At 38.7% G+C, this 21,428-nt stretch overlaps 1 protein-coding gene across 4 annotated transcripts in view; it reads left to right on the top strand.

Annotated features, from left to right (window-relative positions):
• setx (senataxin) overlaps window positions 1-21,428 on the top strand; it is a 118,443-nt gene that overhangs the window by 49,848 nt on the left and 47,167 nt on the right. For all 4 annotated transcript variants that reach the window (XM_069887046.1, XM_069887041.1, XM_069887054.1 and 1 more), the window contains exons 6-9: window positions 1,248-1,467; window positions 7,234-7,353; window positions 18,579-18,744; window positions 20,445-20,547. In XM_069887046.1, the coding sequence (XP_069743147.1) occupies window positions 1,248-1,467; window positions 7,234-7,353; window positions 18,579-18,744; window positions 20,445-20,547 (609 nt within the window). The remainder of the gene's footprint in view (window positions 1-1,247; window positions 1,468-7,233; window positions 7,354-18,578; window positions 18,745-20,444; window positions 20,548-21,428) is intronic.

Below are 21,428 nucleotides of genomic sequence, written 5' to 3'. Positions count from 1 at the left end.
AGCAATCCCTGCCTTCCCCCACCCATCCCACACTATGCAGCTATTCATTAAGGGGCTGGTAAATAGAACAAAAGAATAATGTCACACATTTGATAATTATCTACCCTTGGAATTCAATGAGATTGTCCCTCATCTCTCTTCTGGTGGTTCTGCTGACTAGAAACAACTGAAGTAGCAACATAATTTCAATGGCTTCAAGGGAAGAACAGATGCTGAATCTACTGAGATAAACAGTTCATATCCTAACTCCCAAAAGTTTTGCCATCCTCTGCAAAGGCATATTAGGTATGTTATGTTCATTTTTCCTGGATGACAACAACATTCATGAATTCAATACCATTGATTTAAGATCAGAGTGGCCTGCTTGAATGGCACTCCATTGATCAACTTAACCACTGATGAATTTCAAAATGCTTAACTTTTTTGTCCAATTGTTCTGAAAGCACTTCCTAAGTCTGTTCCACTTTAAGTCTCAATATTACTTCCTTACTGCTGCATGTAACTCCTGGAGTTCCCTCTCCAGCAACATTAAAATTCCAAGATTAATGGCAAGCAGTAACCAAATAGAAATATGGTTGTTCAAGAAGGCAGCTCATTATGATTTGTAAATGGTCAAGTAAAAGCTCTCTTGGCAGTGACATTTATACAACATAAATAGTGAAGTCCAATTCTATAATTAGTCTGACAAATCTGTAACATCAAAATTATAAATAATTGGCAAGTACCATTCAATACACCACAGAGAGTGAACTTCTACCAAAATAACAGCAGATAAATCTGTTTCAAAAATTATTAATTTGAATGTATGTACATTTTATGCAAAATGGTAGGCATGAGTGATAGTAAACATAACATCAAGATAACAATATTGCTTGAGCAAATGTAAATTGTCAAAAAAAGTATGTTGTAATTATCCAGATTTTGTTTGTTTCTGTATTCATTTTTCATGTAAAATTCCCATTTTTATTTTTTGGCAAAGATGTTTAGAGTTGGATTTATCTCTTTTTTAAACTATCCCATCAATGAATTATTTAACTGCAGGTTTTATTCTAATATTTTATGGGGGTTTTGATACAAAGAAATCAAAGATGTTGCTTTTACTTCTTAGTGAATGGTTTGGGGAAACTATGAATATGGAAGAAAATCAATTAAATTTTGCAACTAATGGATGTCCATGGGGAGAAATTGATTTTTTTTTTGCCTGTTCGTAATAAACAATTGAATTACATATGTGTTTCGATTTTTAGGTCAGAAAATGGGCAATCCTTGCTGCCAGATCTCTTGGAAAGGTGGAGCGAGATGATTTCTATGACCTGCAGGAAGTGATAACCTGTTTATTGAAAGTGATTGAATTGGACCTCTTTGAAAATACAGATTTGTATAACAGTTCTGGAATGGAAGAAGGAAAGTTATTTCTTTTACCACCTCATCTTTATGATGTTACCAATGAGAAAAATTATTGGCTTGGTGAGTGCAGTAATTTTCAGAATGAGTAAAGATCTGCTATTGGTCTGTACCCAGGAAAATTAAAAACTGAGAAATGGGATAAAGAAAATGGAACGGTTGAATAATTTATTGGTTAAAAGTAGATATTTAAACTTTTTATTAAAAACTAGATTGCAAGGGATTTCACCCATAAATATTTTTTCGGCCCCTCTCTATCTGAAAGTTTACATTTGAAGAATAGATAAAAAGTCTTCTTTTAGATATGTAAAAATATTTTTATAAGCCGGGATGTCTTTTTATGTTGGCTGCCATCAAGTACTGCTGCTTTAGGAGACATTTTTTTATTTGAGAAATGTTATAATTATCATTTTTGCTGTCTCTACCATAGACGGTGTAGTGTAATATTTATATGGTATCTAGGTTAGAGTAACCCAATTGAAAATAATCTGGTTTATAAAAGTGCATTGATTGCATCCTGCATTGTGGAAATGGCTCATGCTAGTATTAATGTATTTAATGTTTAGATTAACATCAGCAGTTTGGTATTCATCGAAGTAACAGCAGTTTGGTATTCATCGAAGTAATGGCAGTTTGGTATTCATCGAAGTAACGGCAGTTTGGTATTCATCGAAGTAACAGCAGTTTGGTATTCATCGAAGTAATTCATGAGTACAAATTCTGGGAAAATCATTAACATCTCACAATAGAGTGGTGTTGACTGATGCAACAGCTGGGATGCACTCTGTGTTATTTTCTGTTCTCAGTTATTAATGTAAGGTTATTTCAAGGAGATTAAATTTGGGTCTTTGTTTAAATACCAGTATGTCAAAGTGGCTTTGGCCTTATGCTTCAAATCAGCATTGTATATACAGGTACTTCCCAACTTGCGACTTGCGTCCATCTGTGGCCACTGGAGTTGCAGTGGACATGACTAAATAATCACACAAGGCATTTTTAGAGAGAATTAAATGGATTTACTCTTCATCACTCATACAACCTGACATCATCACGCACTGATATCACATGGCCAGTTCGATGCCTTCTGGGAGTTGTAGCCCTGTGGCTTCCCTCCAATGTCTAAAATACAGGTCGACCTATAAGGTCCTTTGTAGGGTGTCTGTAAAGGTTGACCAAGTGTTCTCCTTCAGACAAAGACGTATTTGGAGTTTTTGAGGTCTTCAGGCACAAAAGAAAACTGTTCTCCATGTGACGATGGTGGTATAGGAGTCAATTTTCCTACAGTCTCCCTTAGCCTGCTCAACAGTTCCTTAGGATCATCGCTGGAGTTGGAATGGTAGGGGACAAACTCCCCTGGAACCACCAATGGTGTGCCCTATATAAGCTCTGCAGATGAACCTTGGAGGTCCTCCTTTGAAGTTATTCTAATGCCTAGTAATACCCAGGGCAGTTCATCAGCCCAGTTTGGGCCTTCTAACTGAGCCATCAAGGCTGATTTGAGATGTCGATGAAATATTTCCACCATTCCATTGGTCTAGGGATGAAAGGCATTCGCATGATGAATTGTTGTACCAAACAAGCAAAACAAGGCCGTCCACAGTGAGGAAGTAAATTGTGGTCCTCTCTCCGAAGAAACATGCACTGGTAAACCACAACGAGACACCTGAGGAACTTCAGAATGCTTGAGCACAAGTGTCTGTAGTAGCATCTACCACAGGCATGACCTCGGACCACCGCATAAACCTGTCTATTACTGTAAAAAGATAACTGTATCCTCTTGAAACAGGAAGTGGACCAACGATGTCCACGTGGACATGAGCAAAATGGCGAATAACTGCCGGGAAGGACTGCAGTGGTGCCTTAGTGTGCCACTGAACTTTTGCTTTTTGGCAGGCAATGCAGGACCTCACCATTTGTGTAACATCTATTTTAAGACTGTGCCACACAAACCTGTCTGAAACTATATGACCGGTCGATCTAATCGATGGATGTGAAAGACCATGCACGGAGTCGAATACTCGACGATTCCATGATGTCAGAACTACTGGATGTGGGTGTCCCATTGATATATCACAGAGGAGGAGTTTGCCATAAACTCCAAACTGGGCATCTTCAATTGCAGGTTTCTGATTCCATTCCGATAAACATTTGTCTGATGGTCATGTTCTTGGGCTGTGGCCAAAGCTGTGTAGTCAATACTTTGATCTATAGATGAAACCTTGAGTGGAGCAGAGAGGGAAAGTGCATTAGCTATTACATTTTTTTTTCTGGAAATAGTTAGTATTTTTGTGGAGAATTCTGAAACTAATGATAATTGCTGTTGTTGTCAAGCTGACCAGGGCTCTGTGACCTTGGAAAATGCAAATGTTAAGGACTTGTGGTTGGTGTACATAGTAAAATCTCTGCCCTCCAAAAAATAACGGAAGTGTCATATAGACAACTAAATGGCCAAAAGCCCTTATCAAAAGCACTGTATTTCTTCTCTGCTTCATGAAGATGGTGGCTGAAAAATGCTAACGGTTTCCTTTGACCATTGACATATTGATGAAGTGCATCTCCTACGGCTATACTGGAAGCGTCTGTAGAAATGGTGGTGGCTTCATTTAAAACTGGGTAGCTGGGCATAGTGGCATAAGTCAGCAAATCTTTCAACTTGGCCTTCAAGAAGGCATTATTTCCCTCTTCAGTCCAATGGATGGTTCTGGCGCTTCTGCACAGTAAATCGAAAAGAGGCTTCGTGATATGAGCTGCTCCTGGAATTTTCCACATTCCCAAGAATTCGTGTAGGTTTTTAACCATAGCAGGTCTTGAGTACTTGGTAATGGCCTCATCTTTGGATGACAGCGGAGTCGCGCCTTCCTGAGTAATCCTATGCCCCAAGAAATCAATAATTTCTTGTCCAAAAATGCATTTATCCAGATTAATGGTCAGTCCAAACTTTCGAAGACGAATTAGAAAGTGTATGAAGATGTTCCAAATGTTCTTCCTTAATCCCACTGGCCACTAAAATGTCGTGAAGGTAAATGAAGATATTGGTGATACCATGTCCTAAAGATTCATCACCCGCTGAAATGATTGAGTGGCATTCTTTAATCAGAATGGCATTTGTAAAAATTTGAACAACCCAAACGGGGAAGGTCTTCTGGCTCTACCAGTACTTGTTGATGATCGCCACTCATCAAGTCAATTTTGAAGAAGATCTTCACTCCATGCAAATTAGCCGAGAAATCTTGAATATGGGGTATCAGATATTGATCCTGGATGGTGCAGTTGTTAAGCCGCCTGTAATCTCCACAAGATCGCCAATCTCCATTGTGTTTCTAGACCACATGTAATGGAGATGCCCAGGGACTGTCGGACCTACGAATTATGCCTAGTTCCTCCATCTTTTGCAAATTCTTCCTTAGCTAAGCACGACTTCTCTAGAGGCAAGCGGCTCGCTTTAGCATGAATAGGAGGGCCCTTAGTAAAAATGTGATGAGTAACACTGTGCTTTGCAGTGGAGGTAGAAAATTGTAGACTAATAATTTCAGGGAAATCTTCCAACAGCTTGGAGAATTCATCTACTGGTTCACCTAATGTTAGAAGCCGCAGAGCAGGGGTATATGCATCTGCCAGAGGAATAGTCTTAAAAATAGATCCATCTATATTAGCCGACACCTTTTAAGTCGATGAGGAATGAATGAGCCCCAAAGAAAATCTGCAACAAGCAAAGGTTGGGATGCTGCTGCTATAATAAATGGCCGAGTGTAGAGATGATTCTCGAGCTTGACATTCATCTTCCTGGTGCCAAAAGTCGGAATGTTGGAACTGTTAATTGCTTGTAGTTGCAGATCTGGGGTAGGATGGCGTGTGTCAAAACCTGTGGGTGGAAATACACTAACTTCTGAACCCGTGTCTATCAGAAATTTTTGCTGGGTCAACTGGTCCCATACAAACAGTAGGCTTGCAGGTTTCTTGCCAATCGCCAAACCCCTTACGGGTGGTTGGCCTGGATGTTTCTTGCAAACGGGCAGAGTAGAAGGTGCTTGTGGGCATTTATTCTCCAACGCCTGTGGTAATAACACCAAGACGAGGTGTCCACAGGCTGCTTGTTTGTCTTGGGGCGTTGCTGCTTGTAGGGAGTGATGAACTAAGAGCACTAGTGTGTGACACGGGGTCAATAGCAGAGGGGTTGGTTGTGCAGACTTGTCTTTCCTTGCTGTGCTTTTTAGCCAACCATAGAATGTCTGCCCTTGGGTCTTCACTTGGATAACAAAAGCCTAATATCATCTGGCATTTACTCTTAAAAAGAGCTGCTCGAATAACATATTGAGCCTTTTGCCAGCTGCCAGGAACTACATTTCATCCATTTGTTCTGAAGGGGTGGGGTATCACAACCCATCGAAATATAGTAGCTTGGATGCCATTTCCCTACGAGACATGCCATATACATGTAATAAAAGTGCTTTTAAAGCATCATACTTACTGGTATATGTTGGATCCTTTAGGAAGTCACCGACCCTTTTCGCAACGGCCTTGTGCAAGGCACTGACAAGATAGTAACGAGCAGTGTCCAATTCGACTTTGTAAAAGTGAAATTGTGCTTCAGCCTGTTGGAACCAAAGTTCTGGCTCAGGTGACCAGAAAGGTGGTAGCTTCACAGTAACGGATGCAGAGTCCATGTTTGTCCGGAAATACATTTTTGGACTCGTCGAGGTCATCAATTGTGGCCACTGGAGTCACAGTGGAAATGATGAAATAACCACACAAGGCATTTCTCCAGTGAATCAAACTGATTTACTCTTCATTACCTGTGCAACCTTTTAAAAGCCAGAATCATGTGCTGACATCATCATGCACTGATGTCACATGGCTGGTTCGATGCCTCCTGGGAGTTGTAGTGCTGCCATGTTCCATCGAGGACATCTACAAAAAGTGGTGTTTTAAAAAAACCACTTCTATCCTCAAGAACACCCACCACCCAGACCATGCCCTCTTCATGCTGCTACCATCCAAACAAAAAGGTACAGGAGCCTGAAGAGGAGTTCCCAGCAGCACAAGGATAGCTTCTTCCCCTCTGCCATCAGATTTCTGAATGGACAATGAACCACAGACACTACCTCATTTTCTTGCACTATTTATTTATTTTGAAGTGTCATTTATAGCAATATTTCCACTATCTTTCTTCTTCTTTGGCTTGGCTTCGCGGACGAAGATTTATGGAGGGGGTAAATGTCTACGTCAGCTGCAGGCTCGTTTGTGGCTGACAAGTCCGATGCGGGACAGGCAGACACGGTTGCAGCGGTTGCAGGGGAAAATTGGTTGGTTGGGGTTGGGTGTTGGGTTTTTCCTCCTTTGTCTTTTGTCAGTGAGGTGGACTCTGCTGTCTTCTTCAAAGGAGGTTGCTGCCCGCCGAACTGTGAGGCGCCAAGATGCACGGTTTGAGGCGATATCAGCCCACTGGCGGTGGTCAATGTGGCAGGCACCAAGAGATTTCTTTAGGCAGTCCTTGTACTATAATGCTGACTCAAAACATCACATTTCATGACAAATTCTGATGTTGTTTATTGGAGGTGCTTTTACTTCATTTTTTACTTTTGGAAAGAGAAAGCTTGTTTGTTAATCTACATACAATCTAAACTAATCTGATCTAATATGATGTAAAATATTGTATTAGGATGTCTGAGTGCATGATAGTACCGTCAAAGTTGCTTCCAAATAAATTATGATGTATTTAAAATTTCTTTCAATAAGAAATGGTATTGAAGTCAGATAATCAATATATTTTTGTACCTAAGAATTAGATTAGTAGGATGTATGTGCTTTCATAAATTATTGTGTATATAGGTATCTGCATGCTGCTGATGGTACTGGATGAACAGGCTATGGACTCATTACTACTTGCCCATGACAAACAAAACGACTTCATGAAGTCCATTCTGAGCATTATGATGAAAAGTAAACCAGGTGTGTCTGAATAGTTCTAGATGTGACGTCATACAACGTGAAGGTTTGGTATAAAGGTATAGAAATGCTCATTTTCATTGGGTTAGCACCGTGGTTATCTCCCTTCTGTGCCATAGGGATTACTTAAGATGGTATGTAAGGGGGAAAAAGTAGATTGAGAGCCACTGTGTTAGTATATATTTTGAGTGCTGTTTGCTCCTCAGACCCAGCTAATCATGTAATCCACGCTCAGTTCTTTTCATTTTTCAGGAAGATAAATTGTGAAGACATGATATATAATAGCCAAATGTAGAAGAGAAAAATGACCCATGAAAGAGACATCAAGGTGTTTTCATAAAATGAATGGTTTTAACACGAGTTGGAGTTCATTGTCCTATATATTGTATAATATTCATACTGTGTGCCCTGAAATTATTCGTGCAGTTGAATGAGTACTTTTTTTTTACATTTTTATTTTTCACACTATGAACCATACTGACCAAAATACACACAAACATTTCCCTCTTGAATATATACAATGTCATTTTCTCCCCTTTTCCCCCCTGACATTGTTTAATGGGTTTAATGTATCTCATATATGTTGAACGTTGAGTGGGTGGGGAGGGGGGAGGGAGGAATGAGTACTTTTAAAGTAAAATACAACTACAATAGTATACATTTAACTAAATTAAAAGAGATGATAAATATTAAAAATGGATAAATATTCACAGTCTCCATATTGCTAGAAAACAAGTAGCATTATAATTGTGCAGGCAGCCCTTTGTATGTTGGAGTAGACTATGGTTAACATAACAAGGGGAGGTTCAAGAGCATGATGACAGTTGGAAAGAACAGTTTCTTGAACCTAGATGTGGTCCTCAGACTTCTATACCTTCTCCTCGAAGGTAATAATGAGAAGAGTTTGCAACCAGGGTGATGGGGGTCCTTTGGCTGCTTTCTCGAGGTAGTGGTTCACTTAAAAGTCTTCAGTGGGTGGTTGGAGCCTGTGATGGACTGATGTTTGCTTCCTTCTGCAATTTTCTACGTTACTGGGTACTTGAATTACCAAATCGGACAGTGATGAATCCAGTCAAATACCTTCCACAATGCACCTGTACATTTGTTTGCACTTTCCCTGATTGCCAAATCTCTTCAAACTTCTTAGAAAGTAGAGGTGTTGGTGTGCTTCTTCATGGGTGCATCGATATGCTGGCTCCAGGAGAGGCCTTCTGAAATATGGACTCCCAGGAAATTGAACCTCCTAATTTTCTCCACCTCTGTCCCATAATACAGAAAGGTGTGCGGTGCCTCGGCCTCCCCTTCCTAGAAACAACAGTAATATCCATGGTGTTGGTGATCTTGAGAGGAATATTGTTCTGATACCACCCAACCAGACGCATCATTTCCGATAACTTGGCTAACAACTGGTTGTGTTGTCAGTGAATTTATAGATCTCAGATTTATCATCAAAGTACATACATGACATCACATACAACCCTGAGATTCTTTTTCTCACGATCGAGGCAGAATTTACTACTTTTTGGTAGTGCAAAAAACACTGTACACAATGTACACATAAACAAATGAAGAAATTAAACAACTGTGCAGTACAGAGGGGAAAAAAACAAAACAATAAAGTCCTTAAATGAGTCCCTAATTGAGTTTATTGTTGAAGAATCTGATGGTGGAGGGGGAGCAGGTTTTCCTGAACCTGATTGTGTGAGTCTTGTGGCACCTAGACTTCTTTCCTGATGGTAGCAGCGCGAACAGAGCATATGCTTGGTTCTGTGGATCCTTGATGATTGCTGCTGCTCTCCAGTGACAGTGTTTCCCCATAGATATTCTTGATGGTGGGGAGGTTTTTGCCTGTGATGTCCTGGGCTTGTCCACTACCTTTTGCAGGGCTTTACGCACAGAGGTATTGGTGTCCTCATACCAGACAGTGATGCTGCCAGTCAGCATACTTTCCACCACACATCTGTAGAAATTTTTCAGAGATTCCGATGTCATACCAAACTCTCGCAAATTCCTGAGGAAGTAGACGCTGACATGCTTTCTTCTCAATGCCATTAGTGTGTTGGGTCCAGGAAAGATCCTCCGAGATGGTGACTCCCAAGAACTTCAACCCCTCTGATTTCACCCCCCCCCCCTATGATCACTGGATTATTCACCTCTGGTTTTTCCTTCCTGAAGTCAACAATAATTTCCTTGGTTTTAGTGACATTGATTGTGAGGTTGTTGCTGGTGCACCATTCTGCCAGATTTTCAATCTCCCTCTTTATGCTGACTCATTGTCCCTTTTTTAATCAATCCTCTATCATGGTATTTGTCGGCAGATTTGTGGATGGTGTTGTTGTCGTCATTCTGAGCCATACATTCATAAGTGTAAAACCAATAGAGCAGGGGGCTAAGAACATAGCTCTTTGGTGCTCCTGTACTGATAGAGATTGTGGAGGAGATGTTCTTACCAATCCTTACTGATTGTGGTCAGTAGATGAGGAAATCAAGGAACCAATGTGTTGAGTCCATGATCTTAGAGTTTTCTGATCAATTCTGACGGGATAATAGTAAATGCTGAAATGTAGTTGATAAAGAACATCCTGATGTATGTATTTTTGCTGTCCAGCAGTTCCAGGGCTTTGTGTAAAGCCAGTGTTTCAGTCTGTACTACATTTGCCATATTTTGGCACAGTGTTGAGAAGTGTTCGGTTCTACGTTTTGGTAGTGGAAATAAGCAGGCAGAGTACTGTTTGGATGGGGAGAAAATTCAATCCTTGGAGGTGCAAAGAGACCTGGGTGTCCTTGTGCAGAGTAAAAGTTAATGGCCAGGTGGAATTGGTAGTGAAGAAGGCGAATGCTATTCTACCATTCATTTCAAGAGTTATAGTGTATAAGAGTAGAGAGATGTTAATGAGATTCTGTGGGGCACTGGTGAGACCCCATTAAGAGTACTGTGTATAGTTTTGGGCCCCCGATCTTAGGAAAGATGTGATGTTGTTGGAGAGGTTGGCAGAGGAGATTTACTAGGATGATTCCCGGAATCCAGGGGCTGGCGTATGGGGAGTGTTTGACAGTTCTTGGGTTGTATTCGTTGGAGTGTAGGAGAATGAGGGGGGATCTCATAGAGACATTTTGAATATTGAAAGGTTTTGACAGAGGGAATGTGGATATTTCCCTTGATGGGTGAATTGAAGACAAGGAGTCATAGTCTTAAAATTAGTTATCCAATTAAAACAGAGAAGAGGAAGAACTTTAGTCAGAGTGTCGTGGATCTGTGGAACTCACTGCCGCACAAAGCAGTGGAGGCCAGATCACTGGGAGTATTTAAACAGGAAATGGATAAGCATCTCATTAGTAGGGGCATAAAGGGGTATGGGAAAATGGCTGGAAATTGGAACTAGGTGTGAGCATAGTTCAACTTAGTGTTGAGTCACGGAACAGACTCGATGGGCCTAGTGGCCTGCTTCTGTTCCTTGATCTTGTTATCTTAACCAATGGCATAATTTCACTTATGTCCCAGTTAACTTTATAACCTGATTATTTCACCATATTCTTCTAATCTTGTATATAATTGTTGTAAAGAACTTATGGAATCTGCAATATAAACCAGAACGTCATCAGCAAATAAATTAATCTTGTATTCCTCTTGATTGTCTTTTATACCCTTAATATTAGAATCTTATCAACTGCTAAAGGTTCAACTGCTAAAACAAACAAAGTAGGAGATAAAGGACATCCTTGTCTAGTTGTTCCAGTTAATCGAAAAGCAGAAGAAATTTGTCACAACCTTAGGTGAAGGATTTTTATATAAAATTTTAACCCAATTTATAAACATAGATCCAATACTAAATTTTCATAGCACCTTAAATAGATAATTCCATTCTAATCTATCAAAGGTTTTCTTAGCATCCAAAGTTACTGTAACTGCTAAATCCCCCTTTTTTTTTGAGATAAATGTAATAAACTAATTAACCTTACAACATGATCAGAATGGCAATCTTTAACAAATTCAGTTTGATCCATTTGAATTAAATTTGGCAAATATCTAGCCATTTTTTCCAAAGCTTTAGCTATAATTTATTCAACATTTAATAAAGATATTGACCTATATGATTCAGTTCTTAAGAAATCTTTGTCTTTCTTGGGAATAACAGTTATAATTGCATTTGAAAATGACTCCAGTAGACAATGAGTTTCCTTTGCCTGTTTCAATACCTCCATAAAAGGTGTCAATAAATCTTTAAATTTCCTATAAAGTTCAGTTGGGAAATCATCCTCTCCTGGTGACTTACTACTACTTTGTAAGGAATTAAGAGCTTCAATAATTTCTCTTAACATAAATTGAGGGATCTAGATCTTTCTATTCTTGCAAATCTAAAACAGCTAAATTAATCTTAGATAAAAATTTATCAATTTGAACTTAATTTGCATCAAACTGAGATCGATATAAATTAAAATAACAGTCTTTAAAATAATAATATATTTCTTGGGGTTTATAAGTAATCTCAGAATTCTTTCTAATAGCATTAATTGTCCTAGAAGTTTGTTCTGTCTTCAATTGCCAAGCCAAAACTTCATGTTCTTTCCCACAATTCATGATACTTCTGTTTAGTTTACTCAATTTTTTTTTTCAGTTCTTTAAGTCTGGATTGAATTATAATAACATTTATTTTTTATTAAATTTTCTCTTTTTTTCAGAATTTTTTTTGTAAATCTTTTTACAAATTTTCTATTTCTTTCTCTGAACAATCTAATTCTTTAACATAACCCTTCTTAATTTTTGCTGAATAACTTATTATCTGACCTTTTAAATAAGCTTTCAATGCATCCCATAAGATAAATTTATTATCTACAGAATTAGAATTAATATCTAAAAATTCTTGAATTTGTTTCCTTATAAACTCTCAAAAATCCACTCTTCTCAACAATGTAGAATTAAATCTTCATCTACAAGACTATTTTCCCTTTTCAGAAATTATACACGACATGGAAAGTGGTGAATGATCAGATAGAACCCTAACTTTATAATTCTGCATACATAACTCTTACTTGTAACTATGCCGCCATTAAAAACATATCTATTCTCGAATAAGAATCATACCTATAAGAATAAAAAGAATAATCCCTTTCCTTTGGATTTAACATTCACCAAACATCTATCAAATTTAAATCCTTCATCAAAGTCAAATTCCTTTTTGCAGTTTTTGTCCTAGTTAGTAATTTCTGTGATTTATCCAAACTTGGATCAAGACCACAATTAAAATCTTTTCATGTGCCTCAGCAAGATGCATAAAAGAATCATGAATAAATCTCTCATCATCCACATTGGGTGCATATATAGATATAAATGTCCATATTTCTGAATTTTACCAAAAGAAATCTCCCAACAGGATCTGTAACCACAGACCGAATCTTAACATGTAATTTCTTAATAATTAAAATAGCAACTCCTCTTGCTTTAAAATTAAATAAAGAAGCCGCCACTCGACCAACCCAATCTCTTTTTAATTTTTAATGTTCTTTTTCCGTAAAATGTGTTTTTCTTGAAAAAATGCAGTATCAATTTTTTTAAATGTAAGCCAAAACCTTTTTCCTCTTGATAATATTATTAAGCCCATTTATATTAAAAGTTACAAATTTTAATTGATTTTTATCCCTTATTACTTATGTTGAAAATCAGGGGCTCTCACCATCCATCCGGCTGGACCCCCACCCCCCACTCCATAAAACCCACAATTAAACTTGACATCTCCAAATCAAAAGTAAAGAAAAAAGATATATGTAAAAAAAATCAATAAAAAAGACTCCCCTCCCCAAAAAAAGGAGTAATTCCCTCTACTGTACTGGAAGTAGCCCCCCCTCCCCTGACAGAATATTAGATTACTTTAATCAAACAGTTTATTTAAAAGTATGACAAGCTTCTTCAAGATCTTTATTCACGGGATCATCATCACATTTGATGTTCTGTCACCTGTTATTCAATTTTTTTTCTCTCTCTCTCTCAAATAGACCCGTCAAATTTTGCTGAGAAGTCTGGCTCTGAGCATCCATATGCTGATCTTGCTTAAGATTTGTAAGAGAATTTGCAAACTCTAAAGCTTCACCTTCATCTGTAAAGAAACATGATTAATTTTCTCCAGAAAACACTTTAAGTATGGCTGAGTATCGAAAAGAGAATTTGTATCCCTTTTTCCAAAGAACATATTTTGCAGGATTGAATTCCTTTGCTCTTTTCACAACTGACATGCTTAAATCCACATTAAAAAATACCTTATTATTTGCCACTACCAATAATCCTTGATGCTTTTGAGAGTTTTGAACCACCAATCTTAATATCATTTCTTTATCTTGATAATGCAAACATCTAATCAAAATGGAACATGGCATCTGTCCTGGAAATGAATTTTTCCTATTAGCTCTATCCAGCTCAAGGCCATTTGGAAAGTTCTCAGGACCCAAAATTTCTGGAATCGATTTTTGAAAAAGTTATACTGGATTAGGGCCTTCAAAATCTTCAGGCAGCCCCACAATCTTAACATTGTTCCTGCGACTATGATTTTCTAATACATCAATCTTCTGTAAAAGATCTTTTCTTTGAACATCCCAAACCATAAAAGAATCTTCCAATTTATTAACTGTATCTATACATTGTTCTACTTCATGGTGATAATCTTGAATATCACTTCAATTTTCACTTTATCAACAACTTCAGTATATTTTGCCATTTCTTTTTTAATATTTTTCATTTCATTTTTGATGTACTGAAATTGTGCCTTAGCATCAGTTCTTACAGATAAAAATTGTATATTCATTTACTTAGATCACATCTGCATTTGTTGAATTGGAATAGAAGTTTGCTGTTGAACTTCCATACCTTTAATTTCAGCTTCAGGATACTGAAAATACATTGCTTAAATCCCTTGGACCAATTGGATTTCTTCTTTGTCAAATTCCTCTTCCCTTCCTTCAAATTCTTATCTTTTTGTATCTTCTTCCTCTTCTTTTTGACCCTCTGAGTCACTTGAAGAACAAACAGATTCAATACCTATTTGATCTGTGAATGCAAATGGGTTTGACTAGCGACACTAGTAAACAACGACTTAGTAAATTGAGCTGCTCCCCATAGGGAATCAGGCTATTCGATTGTGTGCATGCATGAACCTTTGTAGTTCGATAGTTTTATTCTGGACTCCAGTGCAACCTTCACTGCTCCTCAGAGAGGTGGCGCTGGAATCACATTAATTCTTGCCGTCATAGCACATGTAGCTTTTGGAGGGAGAGGAACTCTCATCATCAAAGTAGGCCCAACTTCTTCAGCAATATTAATCTCTTTAACAGCTATTTTCTTTGTTACTTGTGACTTTCCCTTTCTTGTAGCCATTGTATGTCAATTGATGCACAGTTCATAGAGATCTTAAATTTATGAAAAATTTTAAAAAAATTTTTTAGTAGGGTTTTAATTAATTCTTCCCAGTCATGCGTTTTTACAAGTCTCCAACCTACACCATCACACCATGCCCTCAAGGCACAAGGTTGAATCTTGAATAAATTGAACCTTGAATCTAATTTTAGGTAACCCGTATATCCAGGTGATTCCATTATTCCCATCTCTTCTTTACCTTCTCCTGTACCTTTTTTATTTCTCTAACTTTTTTCCCCACCCCATTTCCTAATGGTTTCTCCCTCTACCTGTCACTCCACCTCTCATACCTATTCTATATCACCTTTGGGCCCTCTCCCCTGCTTTTCCCCTTTATATATGCAATTTCACCTTCTCTATCTTGATAAAGAGTTCAGACCTGTAGTGTTGACTATGTCTATCCGTGGATGCTGTCTACTGTTCCTCCAGCAAATTATTTGACTTCTCATATAACTTATTTAATTAATTTGTGCATTTTATATGTTTCTGATTCATCTATATGCACCAAAAATTAGTATAAAATATTTGTATCGAGACTATTTTAATTGGCAAAGTTGAACTAAACAGAAAATCATAATTATTCAAGATAGCTGTTTTTAAGAATCAACCAAACCAAATAAGTAGTTTGAAAATAATGGTCCCTTGCATTTAGCCTTCTGTAAACTTCTCCATGGCTTATCTTTTCATTTGACATGTACATTTTTTAGTATACAATAAAATCCCCATTATCTGGCACCTATGGGGATCACGGATGCCGTAAATGCAAATTTTCTGCTTGACTGAGACTCTTCCAATGCCTAACTAATACACCTGAATTAAGGTACACCATTAAAAAAAAATAAAAGAGAGTACAAAATGTAATTAGAATAAAAGAATTTGTAGATTTTAATTGTGTAAAGTACACTTTAATCAAGTACTGTATATATTCATGTAATTGTCAATGCCGTGTAATAGATGATACTCCCCTTTATTTGGCCCAAAAATCAGATGTTATTGTATGACCATGTAAAAATCAACCCCCCTATTTTTGGCTTTGATTGCCTGCCCATCTGAGCTCCCTACACTTAGACGGTGGATCCTCCCTAGCCCATCCACTGGAGCTCCCGATGCCCCAGCCACCTACCCACCAGATGCGGAGCTCCTGATGCCCCAACATCAGACCTTGCTCTGGCTGGCCATCCACTGGAGTTCCCGACTCACCAATGTTGGAACTTTGCCCTGGATGCCTACGTCTCAGAGTTTCTGATGCCCTGACCGCGGACCCTCACCCACCGGAGCTCCCGATGTGCCGGCTGCTCATCCATCAGAGCTCCTGACCATGGATCCTCACACCGGCTACCTGCCCATCCAATCTCACAGTCCCCTGAACATGGACTTAACACTCAGTCCTGGCCATCTGAGTTCGCAATGCCTTGAACAACGCAGGTGCTTACCGAAGTCAAAAATTGCCCGTGTTAAAGTCGATCCCCACTTTATTTTGGCCCGAAAATGCAGTAAAAGAAATTTGATGATTACACAAATATATATGTTAATAAATTTAAATTTGAACCCCAGTTACTGGTTCTGTAACAGTGTTATACTAGCTACATAATTAACCCTCTCCCCCAAGTTTATAGATAAAGCCTTACAACAGTGGTTCTCAACATTTTTCTTTCTACTCACGTACCATTTTAAGTAATCCCTATGCCATCAATGCTCTGATTATTAAGGAATTGCTTAAGATGGTATGAGAGTGGGAAGGGAAGGTTGAGAATCACTGCTCTAGAACCAATTGTTACTGAAATATTTTGCTTGAAAAAATTGTCATTGACCCATTTCCTTTGGAGTTATGAAACTGCACATAACGAGTCAATTAGGTACGATTAAAGTTTTCAAACTTTTTTTTCCACCCACATACCACCTTAAGCAATCGCTTACTAATCACAGAGCACCTATGGCATAGTGTGACAGGTTATGCTGTATTTTGTATTGTATATAGATATGTTTTAAAGGAGATAAATTGTGGCAGGTTTTTTTAGTGTAGGTCACATACAAACACTTCAAAACAGATCTCATTTAAAATACTGGAGCTCTGTTCGTTAGACAGACCGGCTCCGAGTGCCTTTGCAAAAGCTTTGGGGAATCCCTATAGAGACTTCACTAATGGATGGTTGTTTTGAAAAGCAACAGATGAAAGAACTAAGAGAATTAAATTTGGAGTTGCAGGCTGTCTGAGTACAGTTTGCTGTTCTAATAGGGTCATGTGGTTTTGCAAGTCGAGAGAGTGAAACAGGCGGATGCCGTAAATAAGAGACAAAGAGAGTGGGAGAAAATTCAGTTCAGCAGCAGCAGCTGGGACTGGAACAGGACAAGTTGGCAAGCTTGTGGAAAAACCCCATTTTTAAGACTGGTTGTGAGTTTTAGTTCAGCAAGAGGAGAGGACTGGCTGCCTAATGTTTCACTTGAAATAAGAGAAACAAAAAGGTGCCAACATTTCATTCCAATGCAAGTTTATTTGAACTAAATTCAAACAGCTGCTGCGGGCAGGGCACGACCAGGGTGCTTCACTGCCTCAATGTATGCTCCCATCTTCACGAAAGCAACCTGACTCACCTCCATGCAAGTGTCCTGATGAGGCCCTCAAGCAATCTGACTCGCCTCTATGCAAGTTTCCTGGTCAGGTCCTCAGCGCAACACAACTCACTTCCATGAAAGTGTCCCGGACAGGCCCTCGCCATACCTTCCTCACACTGACCACCTGACTCACCTCCATGCAAGTGTCCCAGACAGGCCCTCGGCATACCTTCCTCACACTGACCACCTGACTCACCTCCATGCAAGTGTCTCAGTCAGGCCCCAGGTGCATCCCAACACACCTCCACGCAAGTGTCCTGGTCAGGCTCTCAGTGCAATCCCACTCACCTCCATGTCCTGGTCAGGCCCTCAGTGCACCTAACTCGGCTCACCTCCATGAAGGTGTCCTGGTTAGGCCTGGGTGCACTTTCCTCTGCCATTGATGAGGTCACCACACTCTGTATGGATATAGATAAAGTTAGAATTTGGGCAAATTCCCAGAGTCATTATATACTCCTGAACTGGTATGATCCTCAATAACAATTGGAAGTACATTGCAGCAGTGCCTTCCTCAATATAATGATGTAACTATCTGTGGAGAGATTAAGGACCTGGGAATATTTCAGCAGGAGATGGAGGAGGCAAAGCAAGTCTGGCCATGAGTGGTTGAAATAAACTGCTAAAACAAATCTAAGATGTTACATTTGTCAAAAATCTGGAGTATTTCTGAATATTTTAATGCTCAAAATCTTAAAAATAAAATTATATTAAATGTTAACCTTTTAAAATTATGAGCAAGCATTAAATAACTTTAAATGTAGTATGTTATTTTTTTTAAAATTATGAACAAATAACTTGTTGATCTTTTGGAAGATTAACTTCCCTTGAAAAGAATTGGGCTAATTGCAGTGAGCTGATGTGTGGACAGTTTCTCAGTCTTGTTCTGATGATGGAGTATGAGGTGACCAATGTCAGAGCATTGCAGGAAATCCCAAAGTACGAGCAGCCAGCAAATTCTACATTTCATTTTGGAATCTGGGACTGCATGGCTATACTGTTGGTACTTATCGTAAATTCCGGGCTTGGGTCCACATGCAACTGTCCATATTGCTAATTTAGTCATTTTGGACTTTTAAAACTTGAAAAGAATTAAACTGCTGAAAATTGAATCATTATTTTTATTATATCATCTTTGTAAGCTGGAAGAACTGAGAAATTTTTGAAAATTGCAAGCCATCAATGATCTTTGAGAACTATTTCTTTTGTATTGTAGGCGATGCTTCTGATCCTTTTTGGCCAGCTCTGCAGTGCTTTATGGTAATCCTTGATCGTCTTGGATCAAAAGTCTGGGGCCACCTCATTGACCCCACTGAAGCTTTCCAGGCCATTATTGGAAGTGAGAGTTACAACAATGAAATAGAAAAAATTCGTAATTCAAGGTTAGTAAGCTGGAGAGAAATGTTGAAAGCTGATGAGAGGTTGAAAAAAATGGCTTGTACAGTTTATTTAATTTAAGTCAAAAGATCCAATAATCAATGAGTGGCTAACGTATTTAAATATCTCAAGATGCAATACAGAATTGAAAATTGATGCTAAGCTGTTGGTGATGTTGGAGAATTAGGTCAAAGGCATCTTCAAATGGAATGTTGCTAAGGGGGCTTGAAGTAGAAAGATGCCGTGAAAGAATTATGGCATTCATTCAAGTTTATCTATCGACAATAAAAATGGAGTAAGACAAGAAAAATGGCAGTATGTTGTCCAGTTGCTTGGGTTTGGGATTTGAGATATGGAAGTCAACAGACGAGTTTCCACACCCTTTGACCAATCCAAAAGAAGTAACTAAAGTGAAAGTATGAACTTCCAGATTTTTGTTCATTTCTTTGCTTCTTTTTGAAGATTTTTATCATTCATAAATTGGTTGATGTTGCATGCCTGACATGTTGGAATAGTCCCTTTGATATTTTCTTACCTTCACACTTAAAATAATAAGAAAAGGAAATGGAATTCTGTACAGTCATTTGATTAGATCCTCTCAAAAGTGAAAAGAGCAAAGTAATAGGAATATCTCCATTTTCTCTATTGATATGTGTCTAATTTAGGGGTATTTTTCTAGGGCTTGATTACAGCTGTAAATTATTTTTGCCTCTGAGTCATTTGGTTCCCATTTCAAGTCTTAATCTATTGATTTTAGAGTATAATTTAGAAAAACACAAATGGAACTTTGCATATGAAGCTATATCATGTGGAATGTGCATTTAGTTGCAGAAAAGAAATGAAAGTTCTTAAGTGCTCTGAAGGATCGTGGAAATGTTTAGCAATACAGATTTACTTTTCAGTAAAGGTTCTAAAGCTTTTTCTATGCCAGGACTCTAAAGTAATGGTTTAGTACCCATCTTGTTAACTTTGAAACATCTCAACTGCTTTCAGGAATGGGTGGAATTAATTTGGTTTAGGAATTGCTTTAGTATGTCATAAATATTGTCAGTCACAGATTGGGAAACCATTGGCTATGAAAATAAAATTGAAGAGAAAGATTAAGCAAGCAACCAAAAGTGTTCTCACACTTGGTTATTTGCCTTCATTGTCTTCCTCAACCTCCTTAATTTCTTTCTCCTCCCTATCTGACTTTTTTTCCTAATTTTTCCATTTCTTTTTATCTTCTAACCCTTCTTCACATCCTCTGCTTCTCCACCTCACCTCTTTCTCCCCCCCCCCCCCCCCCTTTCAGGTTTGCTTTCACTTTTTTCACTTCCAGTCCCCATTCCCATCACCGTATCAGAACTATCCTCACATTGCCTGTGACCTAGCGTAGACACCAAGGCATTTTCAAGGAGAAACTTCCTGGGAAGTTCCATTTGCTTGTCCATTGCTGTATGGTGTCAGCAGCAGTGGCTGCCTCTTGTCCAGTGGGTGGGTGGTGAATACAGAGGGATTCTCTAGTTCATGAAAGCAGTCAATGAGATGAGGGGTCTGTATGTGATTCATAATTTAAGTACGTCTGCAGTTCAATGCTTGTAATGAAGCACAAATGGATAATTAAATGTTCATCATACTTAAAAAATTGCTATCTATGCATCCAAAAGTAGTTAATCTTGTATTATCTTATTTAATAAATAATGTGGTGCTTTATTTGCTGTAGACGTGATGAAAAGCTAAAATATGATCTGGATGGTGATGACCATGATGCTGTGGTTTCATGTAGCCAGATTGTCTATGACTATGACACAAGAAAGCAAAGCAAGGTATGTAGCAAATAACTTAAATGTCTATTTAAATTTTGGTTAAAAAGTCACTTTGTTTTTTTTTTTATTTCATGTTCTATAGGTATAATAAAGGTTAACAAACAACTCCCGTTATAGCAATAGTAAAAACACAATGCTGGAGAAACTCAGCAGGTCAAACAATATCCTTTATATAGCAAAGATAAAGATGCGTAACTGACATTTCGGGCTTGAGCCCTTCATCAAGGTATGGAAAAATGTCAGCAGGTGTCCAAACAAAAAGGTGGGGGGAGGAGCGTGGTTGCAAAGACAGGAGGTAATAGGTTGAGAATGGAGGGAGGGCACAGCAGCAACCCAGGGTAGAAGGGATACGTAGGTGAATAGAGAGTGAAGAGGGTGGAGAACTGAGGGAAAGAAGACAGGGGGAAGGGAGGGAGAAAGGAGAGTAGGCTTGCAGAAACTGGAGAAGTCGATGTTAAATCCATCCAATTTGCGGATGGTCTTGGTAGGATAGTACATGAGCCATTGCCGGACATGAGTATGGGAGTGGGACGCAGAACTGAAATATTTGGTCACTGGGAGGTCCCTGTTACTGGTGCGGACTGGGCGAAGGTGCTCAGCGAAGCAATCTCCTAGACTCTCTGATGTAGAGAAGGCCACAAAGGGAGCACTAGATGCAGTAAATCAATCCTGTGGATACACAAGTGAAGGGGTGCTTCACTTGAAAGACCTGTTGTGGGTCCCGGACTGTGGAGGGAGGAAGTATGGGTACATGTGTCACCTCCTACGGAAGGTGGGGGGGGGCAATGGGGGGGGTTCCCTGCAGAAGGCAGAAAGGGGAGGAGAGAAGATGCCCTACCAATCATTCCCCAGCACTCCCTCATGCACTCATCCCTCCCTAC

Source organism: Narcine bancroftii, chromosome 1 (genome assembly GCF_036971445.1).
Source record: "Narcine bancroftii isolate sNarBan1 chromosome 1, sNarBan1.hap1, whole genome shotgun sequence".
NCBI lineage: Eukaryota > Metazoa > Chordata > Chondrichthyes > Torpediniformes > Narcinidae > Narcine > Narcine bancroftii.
This window is presented reverse-complemented; position numbering and strand designations above follow the sequence as displayed.